Consider the following 19,746-nt stretch of genomic DNA (forward strand, 5'->3'; position numbering starts at 1 on the left):
TCATTTCATAGGCATTGAGGAGACACAGATCTAGACAGAGAGAAGAGTGACTTTTGGCAGCTCCTCACCTTTCCCCTGATCCCTTGCATGGCATGGTTTACGTGTAACATCACAATTAAATCCAAGGTGAGGAATATGGGGGTTACAGGCCACTTAGAGGAGTAGAATTCGATGTTTGCATTTTGCATAATGAAAGACAAGGGATAATCATGTATTAAATGGATTGATGTATGATAGGATTTGACCATATTCTGCCCGCCACCCTTTCTGAGAGCAGGAAGGAACGGCCTCGCGTGCCATTGGTAAAGAGGCATCAGCCAGATTCTGATGTCTGAAGCTGATTTCAGGCAGGAATAGACCAGAACAGTCCTGGTCACCTTTTGTTTCAGGATAAGGTTTCATTATGGTATTTGCTCCAAGGTGTTGTTTCTTCTCTGCATTACAAATTAAGTTGTGTTTCTTCTCTGCATTGCAAACTAAGTTGCCTAAGGTTCTTTTGTAATCCCTTTAGAAATCATATCATCCTTTCTAAAATATTATCCTGTTTGAAAGTCTCCATCAAATTGTTTGGTGAGAGTGAGAAATGTGTGCATAGTTCAAAATAAAGGTGAAAAGCCATCACAAATGTGCAGATGGTCAAGAAGAAGTGAGAGACTTGGAAACAGCAGGAGACAATCAGAAAACATCCATTGTATCCGACGCTAAACATGTTAGCAGCATTGATGACCTCAAAGGTGAGGCAGGCACCCTGAATGCAAGACAACAAAGAAGAGGTAAGGATGTGACGCCAAAAAAAACATCAAATGATAATAGTGGAAAACCCGGAGATTAACCCCACTTGAGGACTAACGATTACAGAATGACATTGCAAAATCCATCGACGAAAGTGGGAATTTACAAGTCTAAAACTGGGGTGTTTTGCCATCAGACTCTGGGTTCAGTCCTGCAAAGCCTCGGAGCATGGGATCGCGACCGACAGAGCCCAGCTCCTCGCTTGTGTTCAATCTAACTGGCCATTAGATTGACAAGAGCTACAGCAAACTGGTAACTGTAAGACCATCTGCAGGACGTGTGTGTGTGTGTGTGTGTGTGTGTGTGTGATTAAATGCGTATGCTAAGAGTTGTATTTTCAAGAAATGCGGCATATTGCCTTTTCCCCTGAAAAGATCCAGTGTGCTTCTTATCAGCATAGCACACTCCCCCAAGGTGTAGAGTGTCACAAACACATCTCATGACTCTGCCCCAAACAACTGGAACTAGGACATGAATGTGGAAGAAACAAGAAGAATTGTGTTAATGGTTTATTTACAGTAACTGGAAAGCAGGAAAGTAAAAGGAGCTGAGAAGGAGCTTTCATAACCACAGCGTAGGGCAAGGGGACCCAGAGATTTTGAGAACAGTTTTCTCAATGGCACTAAAGCAACACAAATGGCCAGGAAGTAACCCAGGGAATTAATGAATTACCATCTCACTTGAAGAAAAGGAGTACTTGTGGCACATTAGAGACTGGGAAATTTCTTTGAGCATAAGCTTTCGAGAGCTACAGCTCACTTCATTGGATGCATTCAGTGGAAAATACAGTGGGGAGATTTATATACAGAGAGAACATGAAACAATGGGTGTTACCATACACACGGTAACGAGAGTGATCACTTAAGGTGAGCTATTATCAGCCGGAGAACGGGGAGGGGGGAACCTTTTGTAGTGATAATCAAGGTGGGCCATTTCTAGCAGTTGACAAGAAAGTCTGAGGAACAGTGGGGGGTGGGGGTGGGGAGGAATAAACATGGGGAAATAGTTTTACTTTGTGAAATGACCCATCCACTCCCAGCCTCTATTCAAGCATCAGTTAATTGTGTCCAGTTTGCAAATTAATTCCAATTCAGCAGTCTCTGGTTGGAGTTTGTTTTTGAAGTTTTTTAGTTGAAGAATTGCAACTTTTAGGTCTGTAATCGAGTGACCAAAGAGATTGAAGTGTTCTCCGACTGGTTTTTGAATGTTATAATTCTTGACGTCTGATTTGTGTCCATTGATTCTTTTACATAGAGACTGTCCAGTTTGACCAATGTACATGGCAGAGGGTCATTGCTGGCACATGATGGCATATATCACATTGGTGGATGTGTAGGTGAATGAGCCTCTGATAGTGTGGCTGATGTGATTAGGCTCTATGATGATGTCCCCTGAATAGATATGTGGACAGAGTTGGCAACGGGCTTTGTTGCAAGGATAGGTTCCTGGGTTAGTGGTTCTGTTGTGTGGTGTGTGGTTGCTGGTGAGTATTTGCTTCAGGTTGGAGGGCTGTCTGTAAGCAAGGGCTGGCCTGTCTCTCAAGATCTGTGCGAGTGATGGGTCGTCCTTCAGGATAGGTTGTAGATCCTTGATGATGCATGGGAGAGGTTTTAGTTGGGTGCTGAAGGTGACGGCTAGTGGCGTTCTGTTATTTTCTTTGTTGGGCCTGTCCTGTAGTAGGTGACTTCTGGGTACTCTTCTGGCTCTGTCAATCTGTTTCTTCACTTCAGCAGGTGGGTAGTGTAGTTGTCAGAACGCTTGATAGAGATCCTGTAGGTGTTTGTCTGTGTCTGAGGGGTAGGAGCAAATGCGGTTGTATCATAGAGCTTGGCTGTAGACAAGGGATCGTGTGGTAAGCCTCCAGCTTTCATCCAGACCACACCACACGATCCCTTGTCTACAGCCGAGCTCTACGGTACAACCGCATTTGCTCCAACCCCTCGGACAGAGACAAACACCTACAGGATCTCTATCAAGCGATCTTAAAACTACCTGCTGAAGGGAAGAATACCCAGAAGTCACCTACTCCAGGACAGGCCCAACAAAGAAAGGAACAGAACGCCCCCAGCCGTCACCTTCAGCCCCCAACTGAAACCTCTCCAGCGCAGCATCAAGGATCTGCAACCTATTCTGAAGGATGATCCCTCACTCTCACAGATCTTGGGAGACAGGCCAGTCCTCGCTTACAGACAGCCCCCCAACCTGAAGCAAATACTCACCAGCAACCACACAACAAAAACACTAACCCACGAACCGATCCTTCCAACAAACCCATTGCCAACTCTGTCCACATATCTACTCTGGAGATCTGGAGTACTGTGTCCAGTTTGGGGCCCCACACTACAAGAAGGAGGTGGAAAAATTGGAAAGAGTCCAGCAGAGGGCAACAAAAATGATTAGGGGACTGGAACACATGACTTATGAGGAGAGGCTGAGGGAACTGGGATTCTTTAGTCTGCAGAAGAGAAGACTGAGGGGGGATTTGATAGCTGCTTTCAACTACCTGAAAGGGGGTTCCAAAGAGGATGGATCTAGACTGTTCTCAGTGGTAGCTGATGACAGAACAAGGAGTAATGGTCTCATATTGCAGTGGGGGAGGTTTAGGTTGGATATTAGGAAAATCTTTTTCACTAGGAGGGTGGTGAAACACTGGAATGCGTTACCAAGGGAGGTGGTGGAATCTCCTTCCTTAGAAGTTTTTAAGGTCAGGCTTGACAAAGCCCTGGCTGGGATGATTTTGTTGGGGATTGGTCCTGCTTTGAGCAGGGGAGTTGTTGGGGATACTGGGGCATGGCCACTAGGTAACTTGAGGGGATGGAAGACCACGAGTGTCGATGAAGCCCCCTCGCACTAGGCCCAGGTGTCCTTGCCCCCCCCCCCGGCCTGGAGGCACTCACAGCAGCTCTGCATACTAGGTCCAAGTGTCCTTGCCCCCCCCCCCGGCCTGGAGGCACTCGCAGCAGTTATGCTGAGGATCTGCAACAATATGTTGCAGAGTCAGACTGCCTGAAACTAAACAAGGACGAACAGGGCAGATATGGAAGAACAATGCTGAATAAAGCAGCTTTATGTATAGGTTAACAAATGATACAGAGAACAAGGGAACTAGCTGGGAACTGGATTGGCTGGCTATATGGATACTTAGGGCAGCTTGCTATTGGATAGGTATGCTGGGAAAAAGGATGTATAAAAGCCTGTGTAACTTCCTGCTGTGGGTGCAGAATATGAGATCTTATTCTCCCTGTACCTTTTTGCAGCTGCAAATAAACTTTTCTGCTTCTCCACCCCGTTGTGATTATTGGGTGTAGCACACCGGGTAGCGAACCAACCTCAGCTGTTGTTTAGCCTCTTGGCACTGGGTGCCGGCAACAGGTTGGACTACATGACCTCCTGAGGTCCCTTCCAACACTGATATTCTATGAATCTATGATTCTATGATTCTAGGCATACCATCCTAGGACCTAATCACATCAGCCACACCATCATGGGCTCATTCTCCTGCACGTCTACCAATGTGATGTTTGCCATCATTTGCCAGCAATGCCCCTCTGCCATGTACATTGGCCAAACCGGATAATCTCTATGCAAAAGAATAAATGGACACAAATCAGACGTCAAGAATTATAACATTCATAAACCAGTCGGAGAACGCTTCAACCTCCCTGGTCACTCAATTTCAGATCTAAAATTCGCAATTCTCCAATAAAAATACTTCAAAAACAGACTCCAGCCAGAAACTGCAGAATTGGAATTAATTTGCAAACTGGACACTGTTAAATTAGGCTTGAATAAAGATTGGGAGTGGGTGGGTTATTACACAAAGTAAAAACTATTTCCCCATGCTAAGTTCCCCACTACTGTTACTCACATCTTCCTCTCAACTCTTTGAAATGTGCCATCCTGATTTTCACTACAAAAGGTTTTTTTCCTCCTGCTGAGAATAGCCCACCTTAATTGATTTAGTTGTCTGTCTGTTGTCTGTCTGTCAGTTGTCTGTCTGTCAGTTGATTTGTCTGTTAGAGTTGGTATGGCAACCCCCATTTTTTCATGTTCTCTGTGTATATATATCTTCCGACTGTATTTTCCAGTGGATGCATCCGATGAAGTGGGTTTTAGCCCACGAAAGCTTATGCCCAAATACATTTGTTAGTCTCTACGGTGCCACAAGTACTCCTCGTTTTCTTTTGTTTTTTGCTGATACAGACTAACACGGCTCCCACTCTGAACTAAATCATTACATCTCTCCCCAGAATCAATCTGTAAGCACAAAGAACACCCTGGACACCAGGCCTTTAAACGTTAGGAAACATCAGAGTTAAGGTGACGTGTACATACTTCGCGCAGTGCTGTTGTGCATGTGTGTTATGATACAGACTCACAAGTGTGGCCTTGAGGTCAATTCCCTGCCCCCCACAGCATCAATTTCCTCCAGACTCCCAAGGGAAGTGGTGCTTCCTCCATCCCTTGATGAGATGCCTTTCTCGAGTCTGCTTTGGTCCAAAACTCGCCACTGCGCCATACAGGAGGCCTATGATGTGTAGGGGGGCCAGATGAGATGATCTAAGAGTCTCTTCTGGCCTTCAAGTCTCCAAACCTCTGCAAAACCGAGTGCGGCACATTGAGCATCCTCTGATGGTTCCACGTGTGGCCTGCGTGAACCCTTGCACGACCACTGAGTGTGTGGGGGTGACCCAGGGGGAGCAGCTCAAACACGCACAGGAGCCGGCTCGGGGCAGGACATGAGCCCTGCAGGGCAGGGGTGGGGGTGGCAGTGACATCACAAGGGCCTTTTGCAGCACTCAGCTGATTGGTGAAAGGCGGTTGGGAGGCGGTGACCTCACAGAGAGTCCACGACAACGGCCAGGGAGGACAGGCTGCAGGGCAGGGGGATCTCAGAGACCCCCGGGGCTTTGCTGCAGGGAGTCTCCTTCTGGAGGTGTCTCCTTGAGGACTGAGAGAGAATTCAGGGTCTCGTATGTGAGCGCGAGGTGGAGCCTCTCTGGAGTTTTCTCCTTTCCCACTGCTCATTGAGCGAGAAGACAGACGTCCCTGTGGAGAAGGGAAGAGCCCCAGAGAGGTTTGGTACCGAGGCAGCCTGATCCGCCCGGTGCTGGCCAAATTCTCGACACGGAAAACAGGAGGTTAAGGTGGGACAATTTTCCCCCAGCTAGGCCTTTGTCCCTTCGAGTCCTTGGGGTTTGTCTTTTTTGGTTTCCCTTTTCCTGCTTCCCTCCCTCCACTGGCGAGGAGGGGGCTGCTCTGTAGCCTTCATGGTGGGAGGCCTCCCAAAGAGATGGGACAGGGAGCTTGCTCTGAGAGTGATCCTCACCGGTGACCTGAGCCATCCCTGGGCCATCTGGGGAACCCTGAGCCACCGCCAGAGTCTCCACGCTGATTGGCTGAGCAGGGGGTCTCGTGGCAGGGAGGAGATTCAGGACTTTGTTGTTCTTGTTCAAGGCCCAGCAAATGAGCCAGAAAAATTATCTGCTTGGTGAATTGTTCTCCTTCTCGCTGCTGATTGTCTCTGAGCCGTTCCTGGTTCTCGCTGGTGTTCTCCTTCTTCTAAAACACTTGCTGAAGAATCAGTGTGAATGGTTGTTGGTCTGTAGCTCATTCCAGGTCCGTTTATTCAGTGTGTGAAACTCCAGACTGATGGTACGTTTGAAAGTCAGGACACCTGGGTCCTGTTCCCAACTCTATCCCGACAGGTTGTGTGATGGAAGACAAGGCCCTTCGCCTTTCTCAGCCTTCGCTTCTCCCTCTGTCAGTTGGGGAGAACAATCCTCTCACACCTGCCTCCCAGTGCAGGGAGGCTAGGTGTAACTCATTCGGCCAAGCATCCGAAGTTGGTGCTTTGCCGTTCCTAGATTGAGCTGGAGGCACGGGGAAGATGGGGCAGGGAAACAGAGGGACCCTGGGGATTCTGTGAGGTCATTAAACCAGAGCAGAAGTTAGTGTGGGGGACAGATCTCCTGTACCCCTTCCCTACAGGGACATGCGGGTAATGTGAATGGAGGAGGTGGGGGACCAAGTCACCCTGAGGATCCTGCAAAATTAATACAACCAGAGCAGGAGAGAGTGGGGTATAGACACCCTGAACTCTCTCTCTTCTCCAGAATGACCCTGATTACCAGAACTGGGGGACTCCTCAGAGAGCAGAAGAGAGCTGGAGGGGATAGACCTCTGCAATATGGACTATATGGTGGATAGAAAATTGGTCCTCGAGCCGGTTTTGTTCAATATCTTCATAAATGATCTGGAGGATGGTGTGGATTGCACCCTCAGCAAGTTTGCAGATGACACTAAACTGGGAGGAGAGGTAGATACGCTGAAGGGTAGGGATACGATACAGAGGGACCTAGACAAATTGGAGGATTGGGCCAAAAGAAATCTGATGAGGTTCAACAAGGACAAGTGCAGAGTCCTGCACTTAGGACGGAAGAATCCCATGCATCGCTACAGACTAGGGACCGAATGGCTAGGCAGCAGTTCTGCAGAAAAGGACTTAGGGGTTACAGTGGACGAGAAGCTGGATCTGAGTCAACAGTGTGCCCTTGTTGCCAAGAAGGCCAATGGCATTTTGGGATGTATATGTAGGGGCATTGCCAGAAGATCGAGGGACGTGATCGTTCCCCTCTATTCGACATTGGTGAGGCCTCATCTGGAGTCCTGTGTCCAATTTTGGGCCCCACACTACAAGAAGGATGTGGACAAATTGGAAAGCATCCAGCGGAGGGCAACAAAAATGATTAGGGGACTGGAACACATGACTTATGAGGAGAGGCTGAGGGAACTGGGATTGTTTAGTCTGTGGAAGAGAAGAATGAGGGGGGATTTGATAGCTACTTGAAAGGGGGTTCCAGAGAGGATGGTTCTAGACTATTCTCAGTGGTGGCAGATTACAGAACAAGGAGTAATGGTCTCAAATTGCAGTGGGGGAGGTTTAGGCTGGATATTAGGAAAAACTTTTTCACTAGGAGGGTGGTGAAACACTGGAATGCGTTACCTAGGGAGGTGGTAGAATCTCCTTCCTTTGAAGTTTTTAAGGTCAGGCTTGACAAAGCCCTGGCTGGGATGATTTAATTGGGGATTGGTCCTGCTTTGAGCAGGGGGTTGGACTAGATGACCTCCTGAGGTCCCTTCCAACCCTGATATTCTATGATTCTATTAATATCCAGAGTACTCCCTCTGGGGTTGTGCCACCCTGCACTCCCTACAGGGAACATACAAGAACAAGCAGCAGTGAGGTGATCCTTGAAGGTTGTGAGCTCTCTATAGTGGGGGGTCTTTAGTGTACAAAGACCCAACAGATGGAGTGTGGGCCCCCTGCGGGTTTGGGTTCCCTCCTGAAAGGAGCTGGGAGGGTTTAGGACCCAGCAGCATAAGTGGGAACCCCATTTCTCAGGGGAGGGAGGGCCCAGTAGCAAGGGGAGGACCCAGTGGTCTACCTGCAATGGGGTCTTGGTGAGATTTCAGAGAGAGGCTGCTGCTGACCCTCAGCTGTGTTTCAGGGTTTCACATTATCCAGACGATATACGGCTGTGATCTCCGGGAAGACAACACCACTCAGGTGTTTTACCAGGATTCATATGATGGACGCGACTTTCTTACCTTCGATAAGGAGACCGTGACTTGGGAAGCAGCAGACATTGGGGCTCAGATCTCCAAGAGGAGGTGGGATGCTGAAGTACTTGACAACCAGCGGTGGAAACGCTACCTGGAGGAGACATGTATTCCCTGGCTAAGGAGTTCTCTAGAGTACGGGAAGGAGACTCTGCAGAGGAAAGGTAAGTTGGGGGACAAGCCCCACCCAAGAGGTCAATACAAGTTACATCTCCATTCCCCAGCCCCAGTTCCAAAATGGAGCAGGGCAGTAAGGGGCAATTCAGCGAACCTTGCACCAGGGATGGGTGGGGAAAGAACCCCTTCCCCACCAGCACTGCTGGAAAAAAAGATAAGAAATTGAAAATGTTAAAAGCAGCTCACTGTAGAGAAGCTGATCAAATGAGCCCAAATTTGCAGCACACATTCTAGCTCTTCCCCTGGTGTGACACAGTAGTTATCAAGGCAATCTGCCAATGCATGTGCATGTTAGAGCACTTTACTTAATTATGGAAGAGCCACCACTTCTCTGGACACCAGCTTCATTCACCATGTAATTCTTCCTCATTCACTGTCTGCACCATCATATTTTCTTGTGTTACCCCCAGCCCCTGTGTTCCACCAATGACCATAGCTTTGTTCTTGTTGCCTTTGTCCAAACTTCTCCCACAGTCATTTATGTGCTTTCTTCCATGCCATCCCCTACATGTGGAATTGCCCTCCCCATACTAATCTGGAAGAAGGCACCCCTTGTCCTTAAAGTTTTCCCCCTCAAGACCTACCTTTGCTGCAACACCCTCTTACTTATTCCTTGATTCTTTTATCAATAAGACATCTGATAATCACACTCAAATTTATCAAAGCTTTTTCAGTAAAGATTAATCAGCACAAACATAGAAGGGAAGAGGTTAAATGCTTTACCACTCCGACTCAGGAGGACAGTTGCAGCGTAGTCTGCTTCAAAATGTTAACTCGCTATTACCCACATATGTACCTTGTGTGTTACCATGTACACACATTTCCCAGATTAGTTAGCATCATTACACACCCTAATCTTTCCCTTCCCAAACAGTTTGCACTTGCTGTTCAAAGTTACTTGAAATTTGTACCCAGTTTTTTGCAACATACTAGTTACTTATTTCTCTCAGGAACCTCAGCAGAACATTATCTTTTCAATTGCCATCTTTACAAATGCCAAGAAGTAAAAGCCATACACAGCAGTCTAATGTATATTTCAGTGCCAACGGGCTGGGAAACTGATTTTTCAACATAAGAGTAAATGCATTTGAAATCCATAATATTGGGGTAAATAGATTTGGTAACAACCTAAAAGAAATTAGCCAATTAATATTAGTTAATTTGAGGGGCAATTTAGCACTGTCACTTTTTGTTTAATGGGCCCTTTCCATCTTTAATTGGTCATTTTATCTAGTTCATTTTTTTGCTCCCTGGCCAGGGCAAGATTCTTCTCTCTTTCATATCCAGGGACTGAGAGGAGATGGGCACAAACCTAGCACATGATTGACACCTGTATCTGGAGCTTAGTGAAGCCTTTCAAGGTACTTGTGTCACTGTGGTTGAAAATAACTAACTTCAATTTCTTCTTTTTCCCAGTGCGCCCAACAGCTAGAGTGAGCGACAGGTCATCTCATGATGGCCTTATCACCCTCTCCTGTAAGGTCAGTGGGTTCTACCCCCGGGACATCACCGTGACCTGGCTGAGAAATGGGGAGAGCAGACAGCAAGAGACCTACTCTGAAGGCATCCTACCCAGTGGGGACGGGACCTACCAGACCTGGGTGACAATGGAGATTGATCCCAAGATCAAAGGCCATTATTCATGTCACGTGGAGCATGAAAGCCTATCAGAGCCACTCTCCGTCTCCTGGGGTAAGGCATTTGTGTGTGTGTCTCTTTTTTCCTTGTGGGAGAGGGGGAATCCATTAAACTCAACCCCTGAAAAATTCTCATTTGGATTTCTAGGCTGAAGCTGGAATTTCCTCAGGGTCTGTGAGGCCCTGTCCCCTTTGGCCCTGTCCCTCTGCATCAAGTTCTTGTGCTAGAGTTGGGACCCACAGTGCCTGGGGCTCATGCCTTGCTCTCCAGTTTGCTGCCTCTGGGGCTGTTCGATACATCTCAGCAATACACTGTCTCTGAAGGGAGAAGATGAGTAATCGGACATTAAGGCCTGAAGGGACCATTCTAATCATCTGATCTGAGCTCCTGCATAGCCCAGGGCAGGGGGGAATCACACCAGGGACCCCAGCATCCAGTCTGGTCATCTGTGAGCAAACTAGAGCTCATCCTTCAGAAAGAGATGCCCATTCCAGATGTAAAGTCTCCAAGGGATGGAGAATTTACCACATCCCAGGGGAAGCTCAGATCTGCCCCTTATTTCCAGACAGAATTGGTCTTGCTTCAGCTTGCAGCCCGGTGTCAGAGAAAAACACAGTTCTCACTCTCAGGTTGGGTGCAGCAAGTCAGATACACTTTATTATCTCAAGCAATTGCACAGAGGGAGAGAATGCCCTAGGACACAGGGTTTCCCACACCTAGGCAGGTCTCTCTACAGATAAACAATTAGAGCAAGTATTTATACCTTTATTACAGACAATAATAAGCAACAGCTGCATATTGTTTATACATATTCCTTCATGATATCTCATTTTGCTCAATTTCTCTTATAGTCTACGTTCTATTCTTATCTAATACAAGGTCACAACAGCCTCTTTCACAGTTCTTTTCCACTCGCTTCGCACTATCCCCGCTTCTACAAATCTTGCGTTATTAAAGCTAGAGTTAGCCTGACTTCTGTTCATTTCAGAGGCCTGCATCCAAATTCCCTTTATATACTTCCACATCGGTCTCAACTTCATGCACTTGTGGTCCTGCCATGAGTGCAGGGGACGGGACTAGATGACCTCTCGAGGTCCCTTCCGGTCCCCTGATTCAGCAGGTTCTCAGAAACACGGCTCTATGGGCTCTTCATTCTTGCCCATGTGGCCAGAGAGAGAGGTTTAATGTTGGGAGCAGCTTGTTTCTGTGCGCAGTGATGCTGGAAGGGAGGTATGGCCTTGGAATGGAGCGAGGAGGCAGATTAGAGCCCTGCATCACGGGGGAGAGACTCCTATGCCCCTAGCACAAGAAAGTCTAGGAATAATTTATTACAGATGGAGCTCCCTTCCAGCCATCTTTTTGCTTGGTTAATTGGGATGGGGAAAAATGCAACATTTGGAAGTGCAAACGATTTCTGAGCGGGCAATGTGCACCGGGACTCTCGTCAGCAGACGGTTTCACATCACGATCCTGCTCCCACGTCCCTTGCCAATTTTTGTGTCATAACCCACATTTCCTTATTCTCTTCGAAATATTTTTCTTTTTGCTGTATTATCATGTGGCTCTTTCAGACAACAGGAGAAGCTGATTAATGAAACTGAAAGTGTATACAGAACGTGGGGTTTAACAGGTTTATATAAACCAAAAACAGTATTAATATTTCTATCCTCCCCTCTTCACTTCCTGCCCCCTCAAAAAACACGCATTGTGTCTGTAACTCCATTCATGGCAGGGAAATCCAGAGCTTTGAGGTCAGTTTCCAGTTTGGCACCAGATTCCCACAGTGGGACTGTTCCATTAGTCATAAAAGTCAGCGTTGTCAAGGGGGGTTAGGGGCTGGGAGCCAGGACTCCTGGGTTCTGTCTCTGGAAGGGGAGTTGGGGTTAGTGGGTTAGAGCAGGAGGGGCTGAGAGCCAGGATTCCTGGGGTCGATTCCTGGCTCTTGCACTGCCTCACTGTGTGATCTTCAGCAAGTCTCCCCCCTTTCCCGTGTAGGGATGATACTGACATCCATGCTCTCCCACAGTTCTGAGGATTGGTTAATGTTATAAAAGTCTTCGAGTTTAAGTGCTAAATATTTATTATGACTTGAAGTGGTAGAGACTGTGTCCAGGACTTCCTATGGTGGGGTGCAATGCATGGTGGCTGCAGTGGAAGGGGTGGAGGGTTGCAGGACTCAGCCCTAACTTGGGGAGCTGACTGACGGATCCCTGCAGTGGGATGAAAGGGGGATTTTAGAGGTGGGGGGAGGGGGATTTTTCCCCATTGATCATTCTTTCCATTCCATTTCAGAACCAAATAATCTGATTCCCACTGTGGCTGGAGTTATCACTGCAGTTGTCCTGGTTGGTGCTATAATCGGAGTAGTCGTCTGGAAAAAGAAACGCCCAGGTAAAGAGCCTGGGATGGGGGGATTCTCTGGACTTGCCGGGCCCTGCACACCCGCCTAAGGGCAACAGCAGTACAGGAGCCTGTGTCAGTCCGGTGTAACTGCCCCATTGCAGGACTGAGCTAATGACCCCCAATGGGAGCTGCTGGAAGGCCAGACCCAGAAACTGGGTGTGGGTTACAGTTTAGATGGGGCTAGGTTTTCCAAAGAGCTCAGCACCCAGTGCGCCGAGGTCTTTGGAAACAGTCTCATTGTGTCTTTCTCTCCTGCCAATTGTGAGCGCCTGGGACCTTGAGTCCATTACTGAGCTCCAGGGGGCTGTGCTGGGCCAGGGGCCTGGTTTCTGAGCTGTGGACACAGATCGGAGTCGGTTCCTGCCTTGGGAGCTGCATTCACTGAAATTTGCCTTCTCTCTGCAGGGAAGAAGGGAGACGGCTATGCTGTAGCTCAGGGTAAGTGACAAGAGACCCATCGCCTCTTTTCAAGTGGCCATCTCTGAACAGCCATCAGTATTTGCTTGTGGATTTTAGCCTGGAAGCACTGACAGGAGATCCTCGCTCCCACTCATAGGCCTTGTCTACACTGAGGATTTTAGGGAAATCTCCAACTATTGCTCTAGTACCATAGAATCGTAGGACTGGAAGGGACCTCAAGAGGACACCTCGTCCTGTTCCCTGCACTCATGGCAGGACTAGGTATTATCTAGACCATCCCTGAGTAACCTGCTCTTAAAACCCTCCAATGAGGGAGATTCCACAACCTCTCTAGGCAATTTATTCCAGTGCTTAACCACCTCTTCCAGTCCTCTCTCCCATCTTCCATGACTTTTCAGAGCTATTGACTCAGATATCTCCTCTGTCAGTTCCTTGACTATTCTAGGATACTTTTCATCAGGCCTTGGTGACTTGAAGACCTCTAACTTGTCTAAATAATTTTTAACTTGTTCTTTCCCTATTTTAGCCTCAGATTCTACCTCAATTTCACTGGTGTTCACTATGTCAGACATCCAATCGCTATGACACGTTTGGGTGAAAACTGAAACAAAAAAGTCATTTAGCCCTTTTCCCATTTTCACATATTCTGTTATTGTCTTTCCTTCCTCATTGACTAATGGGCCTACCTTGTCCTTGATCTTCCTCTTGCTTCTAGTGTATTTGTAGAATGTTTTCTTGTTACCCTTTATGTCTCTAGCTAGTTTGATCTCGTTTTGCACCTTGGCCTTTCCAATTTTCCCCCTACATACTTGTGTTATTTGTTTACAGTTTTCCTTTGTAGTTTGATCTAGCTTCCACTTTGTGTAGGACACTCTTTTGATTTTTAGATCATTGAAGATCTCCTGGTTAAGCCAGTGTGGTCTCTTGCCATCCTTCATTTCTTTCCTGTGCAGTGGGATAATTTGCACTTGTGCTCTTGATAATGTCTCCTTGAGAACTTTTCAACTCTCCGGAATTGTTTTTCCCCTTAGACTTGCTTCCCATGGGATCTTACCTTAGTAAACTCAGGGAGCTGCTAAAGTCTGCCTTCTTGAAATCCATTATTTTATTGTGTTGTTTTCCCTCCTACCATTCTTTAGAATCATGAATTCTGTCATTTCATGATCACATTCACCCAAGCTTCCTTCCACTTTCAAATTCTCAACCAGTTCCTCACTATTTGTCAAAGCCAAATCTAGAACAGCCTCTCCCCTAATAGCTTTCTCCACATTCTGAAAGAAAAATTGTCTCCAATACATTCCAAGAATTTGTTGGATAATCTGTGCCCTGCTGTGTTGTTTTCCCAGCAGAGGTCTTCTTCAGTAGTGTAGAGTGGCTGTAGACACATGTTCTCTAACCTTGCTCCGAGGAAGTCCTAGATGATACAAGGGTTAAAAACACCTGAACCCCATCTCCTCAATTGCTCCACCCCTGCTCTCTCTGGTGGAACTGCATGGCTTGCGGGCATGGGTCCCAATTTTAGTAGTGTAGACAAGGCGATAGTCAGGAATGTATACGGTGGTTTTGGGCTGAATTATTATCCCCCTAGAGCTGTGCTGTGTGTGGCTGAGTGTGACCCTGAAGGTGTCTGACCTGCTTTTAATGTTACACTTCTTTTGACTTACCTGAAAGTTGGTTTGGTGCTTGTGAAATCTGGGCCTGATCCAAAGCCTGTTGAAGCCAATGGGAGTCTTTCCACTGACTTCAGATCAGCACCACTCTGTCGCCTCGATGACCACGTGTTCAAATCCCCTCCTCAATTGTCTCCTGTAATTAGCTTTACCAACAGGACCAAGACTAAAAATTATGGGAGATATTTACATACATTATTGACTGCATCTGAGGCCCTCTAATATCTGGTATGAAGAGCCAGTATAAAGTGCACAGATCTGCCGGGCCCTGCTAGGGTGTAGTCATCCAGGTCTCTCTCTATGCTCTCAGGGATCCCCCAGCAGGTAACGGAGGGGGTTTGAGAAGTGCCAACAAAACCTCCGCAGAGCACCACCCTTTCTCCTACAGCTGGCCCTCAGTCGTGCCTCCTTCCCTCCTCCTCGTTACTCCAGAACAACAGAAATTCACATGCAAGAACTTTGTTAATGGGGAGTTGAGGTGGCAGGTGCTCAGCCCTGCCCTGGGCTCCCTGTGTCCTTTCAGAATGGGAGTGTTTAATTCCCAGAAGTCAAAGGTTGGCAAACCAGGATATGCAGAGATATTATGGCCAAATTCACAGCCATAAAAAACGCATCACGGACCATGAAATCTATACAGATTTCACAGGGGAGACCTGCGTTTCTCTAACAGGGGGTCCTGACCCAGAAGAGGGTTGTGGGGGGCGGAGGGGGTTTGCAAGGTTATTGGAGGGGATCACAGTATAGCCACCCTTACTTCCGTGCTGCCTTCAGAGCTGGGGAGCCAGAGAACGGTGGCTGCTGGCCAGGCACCCAGCCCTGAAGGCAGAGCCCCCCCCAGCAGCACCCTAAACGTAAGGGTGGCAATGCTGTGACCCATCGACAATAACCTTGCTGCCCCCCCAGCCGCTTTTTGGGTCAGGACCCTACAGGTACAACACTGTGAAATTTCAGATTTAAATAGCTGAAATGATGAAAATGACAATTTTTTACATCCTGTGACTGACATTGACCAAAACCGACCATGAATTTGGTAAGCTCTTAATTATGATGCTTCCCACGCAACTCAAACTCTGCCCCAGTGGGTCTGGGAATAGGAACAAGGAATAGACCAGCACCATGCCAAACCAAACTTGCCCTTGTCTGTGTGCCCAGCACCGCCCCAAATCTGCATTCCTCTTCATACCGTCCACATTGTTCGGTGCAGCGCCATTGATTAAGGCGGGAATTGCTGTTCATTGGCGGGGGGAGGGTGACGTCTGTGGTCTGCGTGAGGGACCCCTCTGGGGCACAGACCAAAGGAGGCAGAGTTGAGGTTGTTTAGCAGGAGTATCCTTAGCCCAGCATCTCCTGCTTTGCCCGCCGTTGAATGTTGAGTAGTCTGGGCTCCCGTTCTGACGAGGCATGAAGAGCACAGAGCAGTGCTGTCCCCCTGCAGTGGTGACGTTTTTCGCACGTGAATAATGGAAATCCTGGGCAGCTGCCCTGTAGACTGATCTGTGCACCAACCAGCTCACTGCTCGGGAAGAGTCAGGTGATGACTGTTCCCTTTGGATAGGAGTCCCCGTATCTAACAACTACGCTGAAACCCTGTCCTGTGAGAGACGCTAATATACTCTCTCTTCTCCGCCTCCTCTGCACAGCAAACGACCAAGGATCTAGTGGTTCTGACCTATCTGCCCAGGGTAAGTGAGGGGGGCTCTAGCCTAGGGGTTCACTGCTCTCACTGAGGCCTCTGGAGAGAGAGACCCAGTCCAAGTCATTGGACCCTGAGTCTCCCTGGCCCATCCCCTCTAGCAAACCAGCCCCAAGGAGCAGAACAGGGGAGTTTGGGATCTCTTATTTCCCTTTTATTCACACTGGGGGTGCAGGAACAGGTTTGCAGCCAAATCCCCCTTGTTTTCGCTGCGATGACTTTAGGTGTGAAAGACGCTAGTGAGAGGGATTTCTCTGTGGCTGCTGGTACAGCGTGGGCTGAGCTCAGCTTTTGCAAGGATAACTCCAGCTGCTTCAGAGAACAGTCTCCAGTGCACTGCAGGGAGGAAGCAGCAGGGACAGAGCCCAGCCCTTGGGGCTCCAGGAACCCGGGTCTCTGACCCTGGAGCTACAAGCTTTGTCAGCGGGGTTAGAGATTTTATCCACTGAACCCTGCAGCCACTAGGGCGACCGCCCCGACCGCAGCCTGCACTGTCATTGCAAAACATGATGGCAGGTTCCCTTTGACAGACGTTGCCTGTGTTTAACTTCTGCAGCTTAACTGAGCCTGGTGGAGTCCGTGCTACGGCCTGAGGGGACCCCCGAGAGGAAGACGGATGAGCTCTGCTCTGTCTCCCTACAAGAACCAGTCAACCCCTCCCTAGCTTTTCTCTGGCAATTGGAGGGTCCCGTGTGGGATTTCTGGCCTCATCTCTCTGCTCACTGAACGACGTTTTGCTTTCCAGATGTCATAGTTTTCTGTAATAATGTTTTATTTGCACAAAATAATTTCCAAAATTTTACTGGATTAAAATCTCTGTTAGTCAGAGTTCAGTGTTTGCCCCATTCAGTGTGGGCACGCCGTGCTCTGGCTGCGCGGTGCGGTGAGCTAGGTCTGTCAGCAGTAACTGCTTGTGCATCTGTGGTGGGGACGGCTTTTTTTCCTGCCGAATTTCATGATTATAACACGGTAAATGGCCGGGTCTACTCGCAGCTGTTCGCGCTGCTGCCATCATCAGCTGCGGACGTCTGTTGGACAGGAATAAGTGTCTGCGTTTAGTTTGTAAGTGCCTCTAATGTCCTTTTCACCATTCATAGAGCCATAGAAATGCTGGGCTAGAAGGGCCCTCAAGAGATCATCAAGTCCAGCCCCTGATCTCAGGCAGCACCAAGTTAACCTAGACCATCCCTGACAGGTGTTTGTCCAACCTGTCCTTAAAAACCTCCAATGATGGGGATTCCACATCCTCTCTAGGCAACCTGTGTGACGAAGTGGGGATTTTCCTAACGTTGCGTATGTATACTGTGTGCCTCAGTTTCCCCCGTGTGCTGCATGTCTAACCCAGGTGGGAGGTGGGGTGTCTGTTGTTGTAGAGGACCAGGTGTGACCCAGTCTAGCAGCCTGGACCCCAGACCATGGCCTGGGCACTTTGTAACTTAGCAACTGATGGACCTGAAGGCCCATCCCAACTTGGAGCCAGCCAGTTATGGGCAGCGGAGAGAACAGAGAGCTGAAGAGAGAGTCACCTGGAGACCTGTTTGCCCGGGAAAGAAGACAGATGGAAGTGGGGCCTTGGAGGTGATATGGGGTGGGCCGCAGAAAGGAGGATTCACTTCTGGTCGGGGAACAAAGAGCGGCCTGAGCCCACCTGGATGGGGACAGACCCTGATGAACGCCCCTGAGAAGGTCTTGTAATCTGCTCCAGACGTACAATAAACCCTTCTGTGCTGCGCTGGCTGAGAATCGCTGCAGGCTCAAGAGAGGCAGGCATGCTGGAGGCTCAGACGGGCGGTACTGGGAGGCGGAGGAGAAGCCTACAACTTAAACCCTGAGCAAAGAGTGTGACCTCATGTAGGCTCAATACTCTGAAAGGCCGGTTCCCATACGGAGCCAAGAGGGCACTGGCCTGTGAGTCTGTGACAACCTGTCCCACACTGAACTGTCCTTAGAGCTAGAGAGTTTTCCTAATGTCTAACCTAAATCCCCCGTCTCCTACTGTCAGTGCACCTGGAGAACACTTGATCACCGTCCTCTTCAGAGCAGCCCTTAATGCCGGGGTAGATAATTATTTTTTGTCAAGGTCCAAATTTCTTGGTCACGATATAGCCACGGTCCAGACTCAAGAGAAACATTTTTCACACCACAAGTGCCCTGTTCAACGACCGCCTGCAGTGCTGTGAAATGTGCCCAGGGCCTATATTGTTTCTATTCTTAGTGCATTAAATGAAAAATAAAATCAAGCCATAGTATAGCCTGAAAATAACCTCCAAGAAAGATAATGAGGAGTCTGGTGGCACCTTAAAGACTAACCGATTTGTTTGGGCATAAGCTTTCATGGGCCCACGAAAGCTTATGCCCAAATAAATCGGTTAGTCTTCTTGGAGACCCCAGGGCATGGCCACTAGTTAAGTCGAGGGGATGGAAGGCAATAAGGGTCGAGGAAGTCTCCCTGCTGAAGGCCGAAGGGCTTCTTCTCAATGCCCCTTAATAGAATTTAGGCCTGGCTGGTTTGAGTAAGCTCTTTTGCTCTTAAAACAATGTTGCAGCCGCAGATAATGCCTTATAGTGTAAGGTTTGCTGACGCCAAGTTAAAGATAATAGGAGAGAGAACTACAAGGCCAGGCAGGACGTGCTGGTTGTTTAAGTTGCTAGGAATGCTTGTTAGCGGTTGCAGGAAGTAAACATTGTTGTAACCCAGATAAGGAAGGCAGAGTATTTGTGTAAAGTTTTAATTGGCTGATGTGTAGTGCAGTAGCATTAAGGAATATAAAAGTGTGTGTAATGACCTGCTCTGGGTGCAGGATTTGAGATTCTATTCTCCCTACACTTTGTTTGCAGCTGCAAATAAACTTTTCTGCTTCTCCACCCCGTTGTGATTATTGAGTGACGCACACCGGGTAACGAACCCCTGCTGTTGTTTGGCCTCTGGGCACTGGGTGCTGGCAACAGTCTTTAAGGTGCCATCGGACTCCTCATTGTTTTTGGGGATACAGGCTAACACGGCTCCCCCCGATACTTGTCTCCAAGAAAGATGTAATTTATCTGAACCGTTGAGAAAGTGTTTAGAAAAATGTCAAATAGATGCAACTATTAGCATTAAAAATACTTTCAGGCAACAGGTTTAAGTTTTGTGTGAGTTTTGTCAAATACGGTTATTGTAGGCGTATCTGCACAGAGAGAGAGAAACAGATTCAAAACTTTTTCAGCCGTTTGTGGTTTATTTACCATCAGTATCAGAGTTTGAAAGAAACACTTAGTACACCTGAACTCTTCATCATTTATGATTCAAGCCTTTCCACTAACAAACTCCCACCCACCACCACTCCCAGA

At 48.0% G+C, this 19,746-nt stretch overlaps 1 protein-coding gene across 1 annotated transcript; it reads left to right on the plus strand.

Moving 5' to 3' along the window:
- Positions 1–6,682: 6,682 nt before the first annotated feature.
- LOC142071808 (class I histocompatibility antigen, F10 alpha chain-like) lies at positions 6,683–19,536 on the plus strand. The gene is made up of 7 exons (XM_075127358.1): positions 6,683–6,717; positions 8,269–8,579; positions 10,009–10,284; positions 12,523–12,621; positions 13,039–13,071; positions 16,364–16,405; positions 16,973–19,536. The coding sequence occupies exons 1-7, from the start codon at positions 6,683–6,685 to the stop codon at positions 16,975–16,977; spliced, it is 801 nt and encodes a 266-aa protein (XP_074983459.1). The 3' UTR covers positions 16,978–19,536.
- Positions 19,537–19,746: the final 210 nt, after the last annotated feature.

Source organism: Caretta caretta, chromosome 4 (genome assembly GCF_965140235.1).
Source record: "Caretta caretta isolate rCarCar2 chromosome 4, rCarCar1.hap1, whole genome shotgun sequence".
Taxonomy (NCBI): domain Eukaryota; kingdom Metazoa; phylum Chordata; order Testudines; family Cheloniidae; genus Caretta; species Caretta caretta.

Bases quoted from the DNA above. Each gene is read 5' to 3' on its own strand.
- LOC142071808 (XM_075127358.1), top strand. From the start codon at position 6,683: ATGGGGCAGGGAAACAGAGGGACCCTGGGGATTCT. The intron at 6,718-8,268 runs GTGAGGTCATTA...GTGAGATTTCAG, and splicing joins AGAGGGACCCTGGGGATTCT to AGAGAGGCTGCTGCTGACCC. The intron at 10,285-12,522 runs GTAAGGCATTTG...ATTCCATTTCAG, and splicing joins GCCACTCTCCGTCTCCTGGG to AACCAAATAATCTGATTCCC.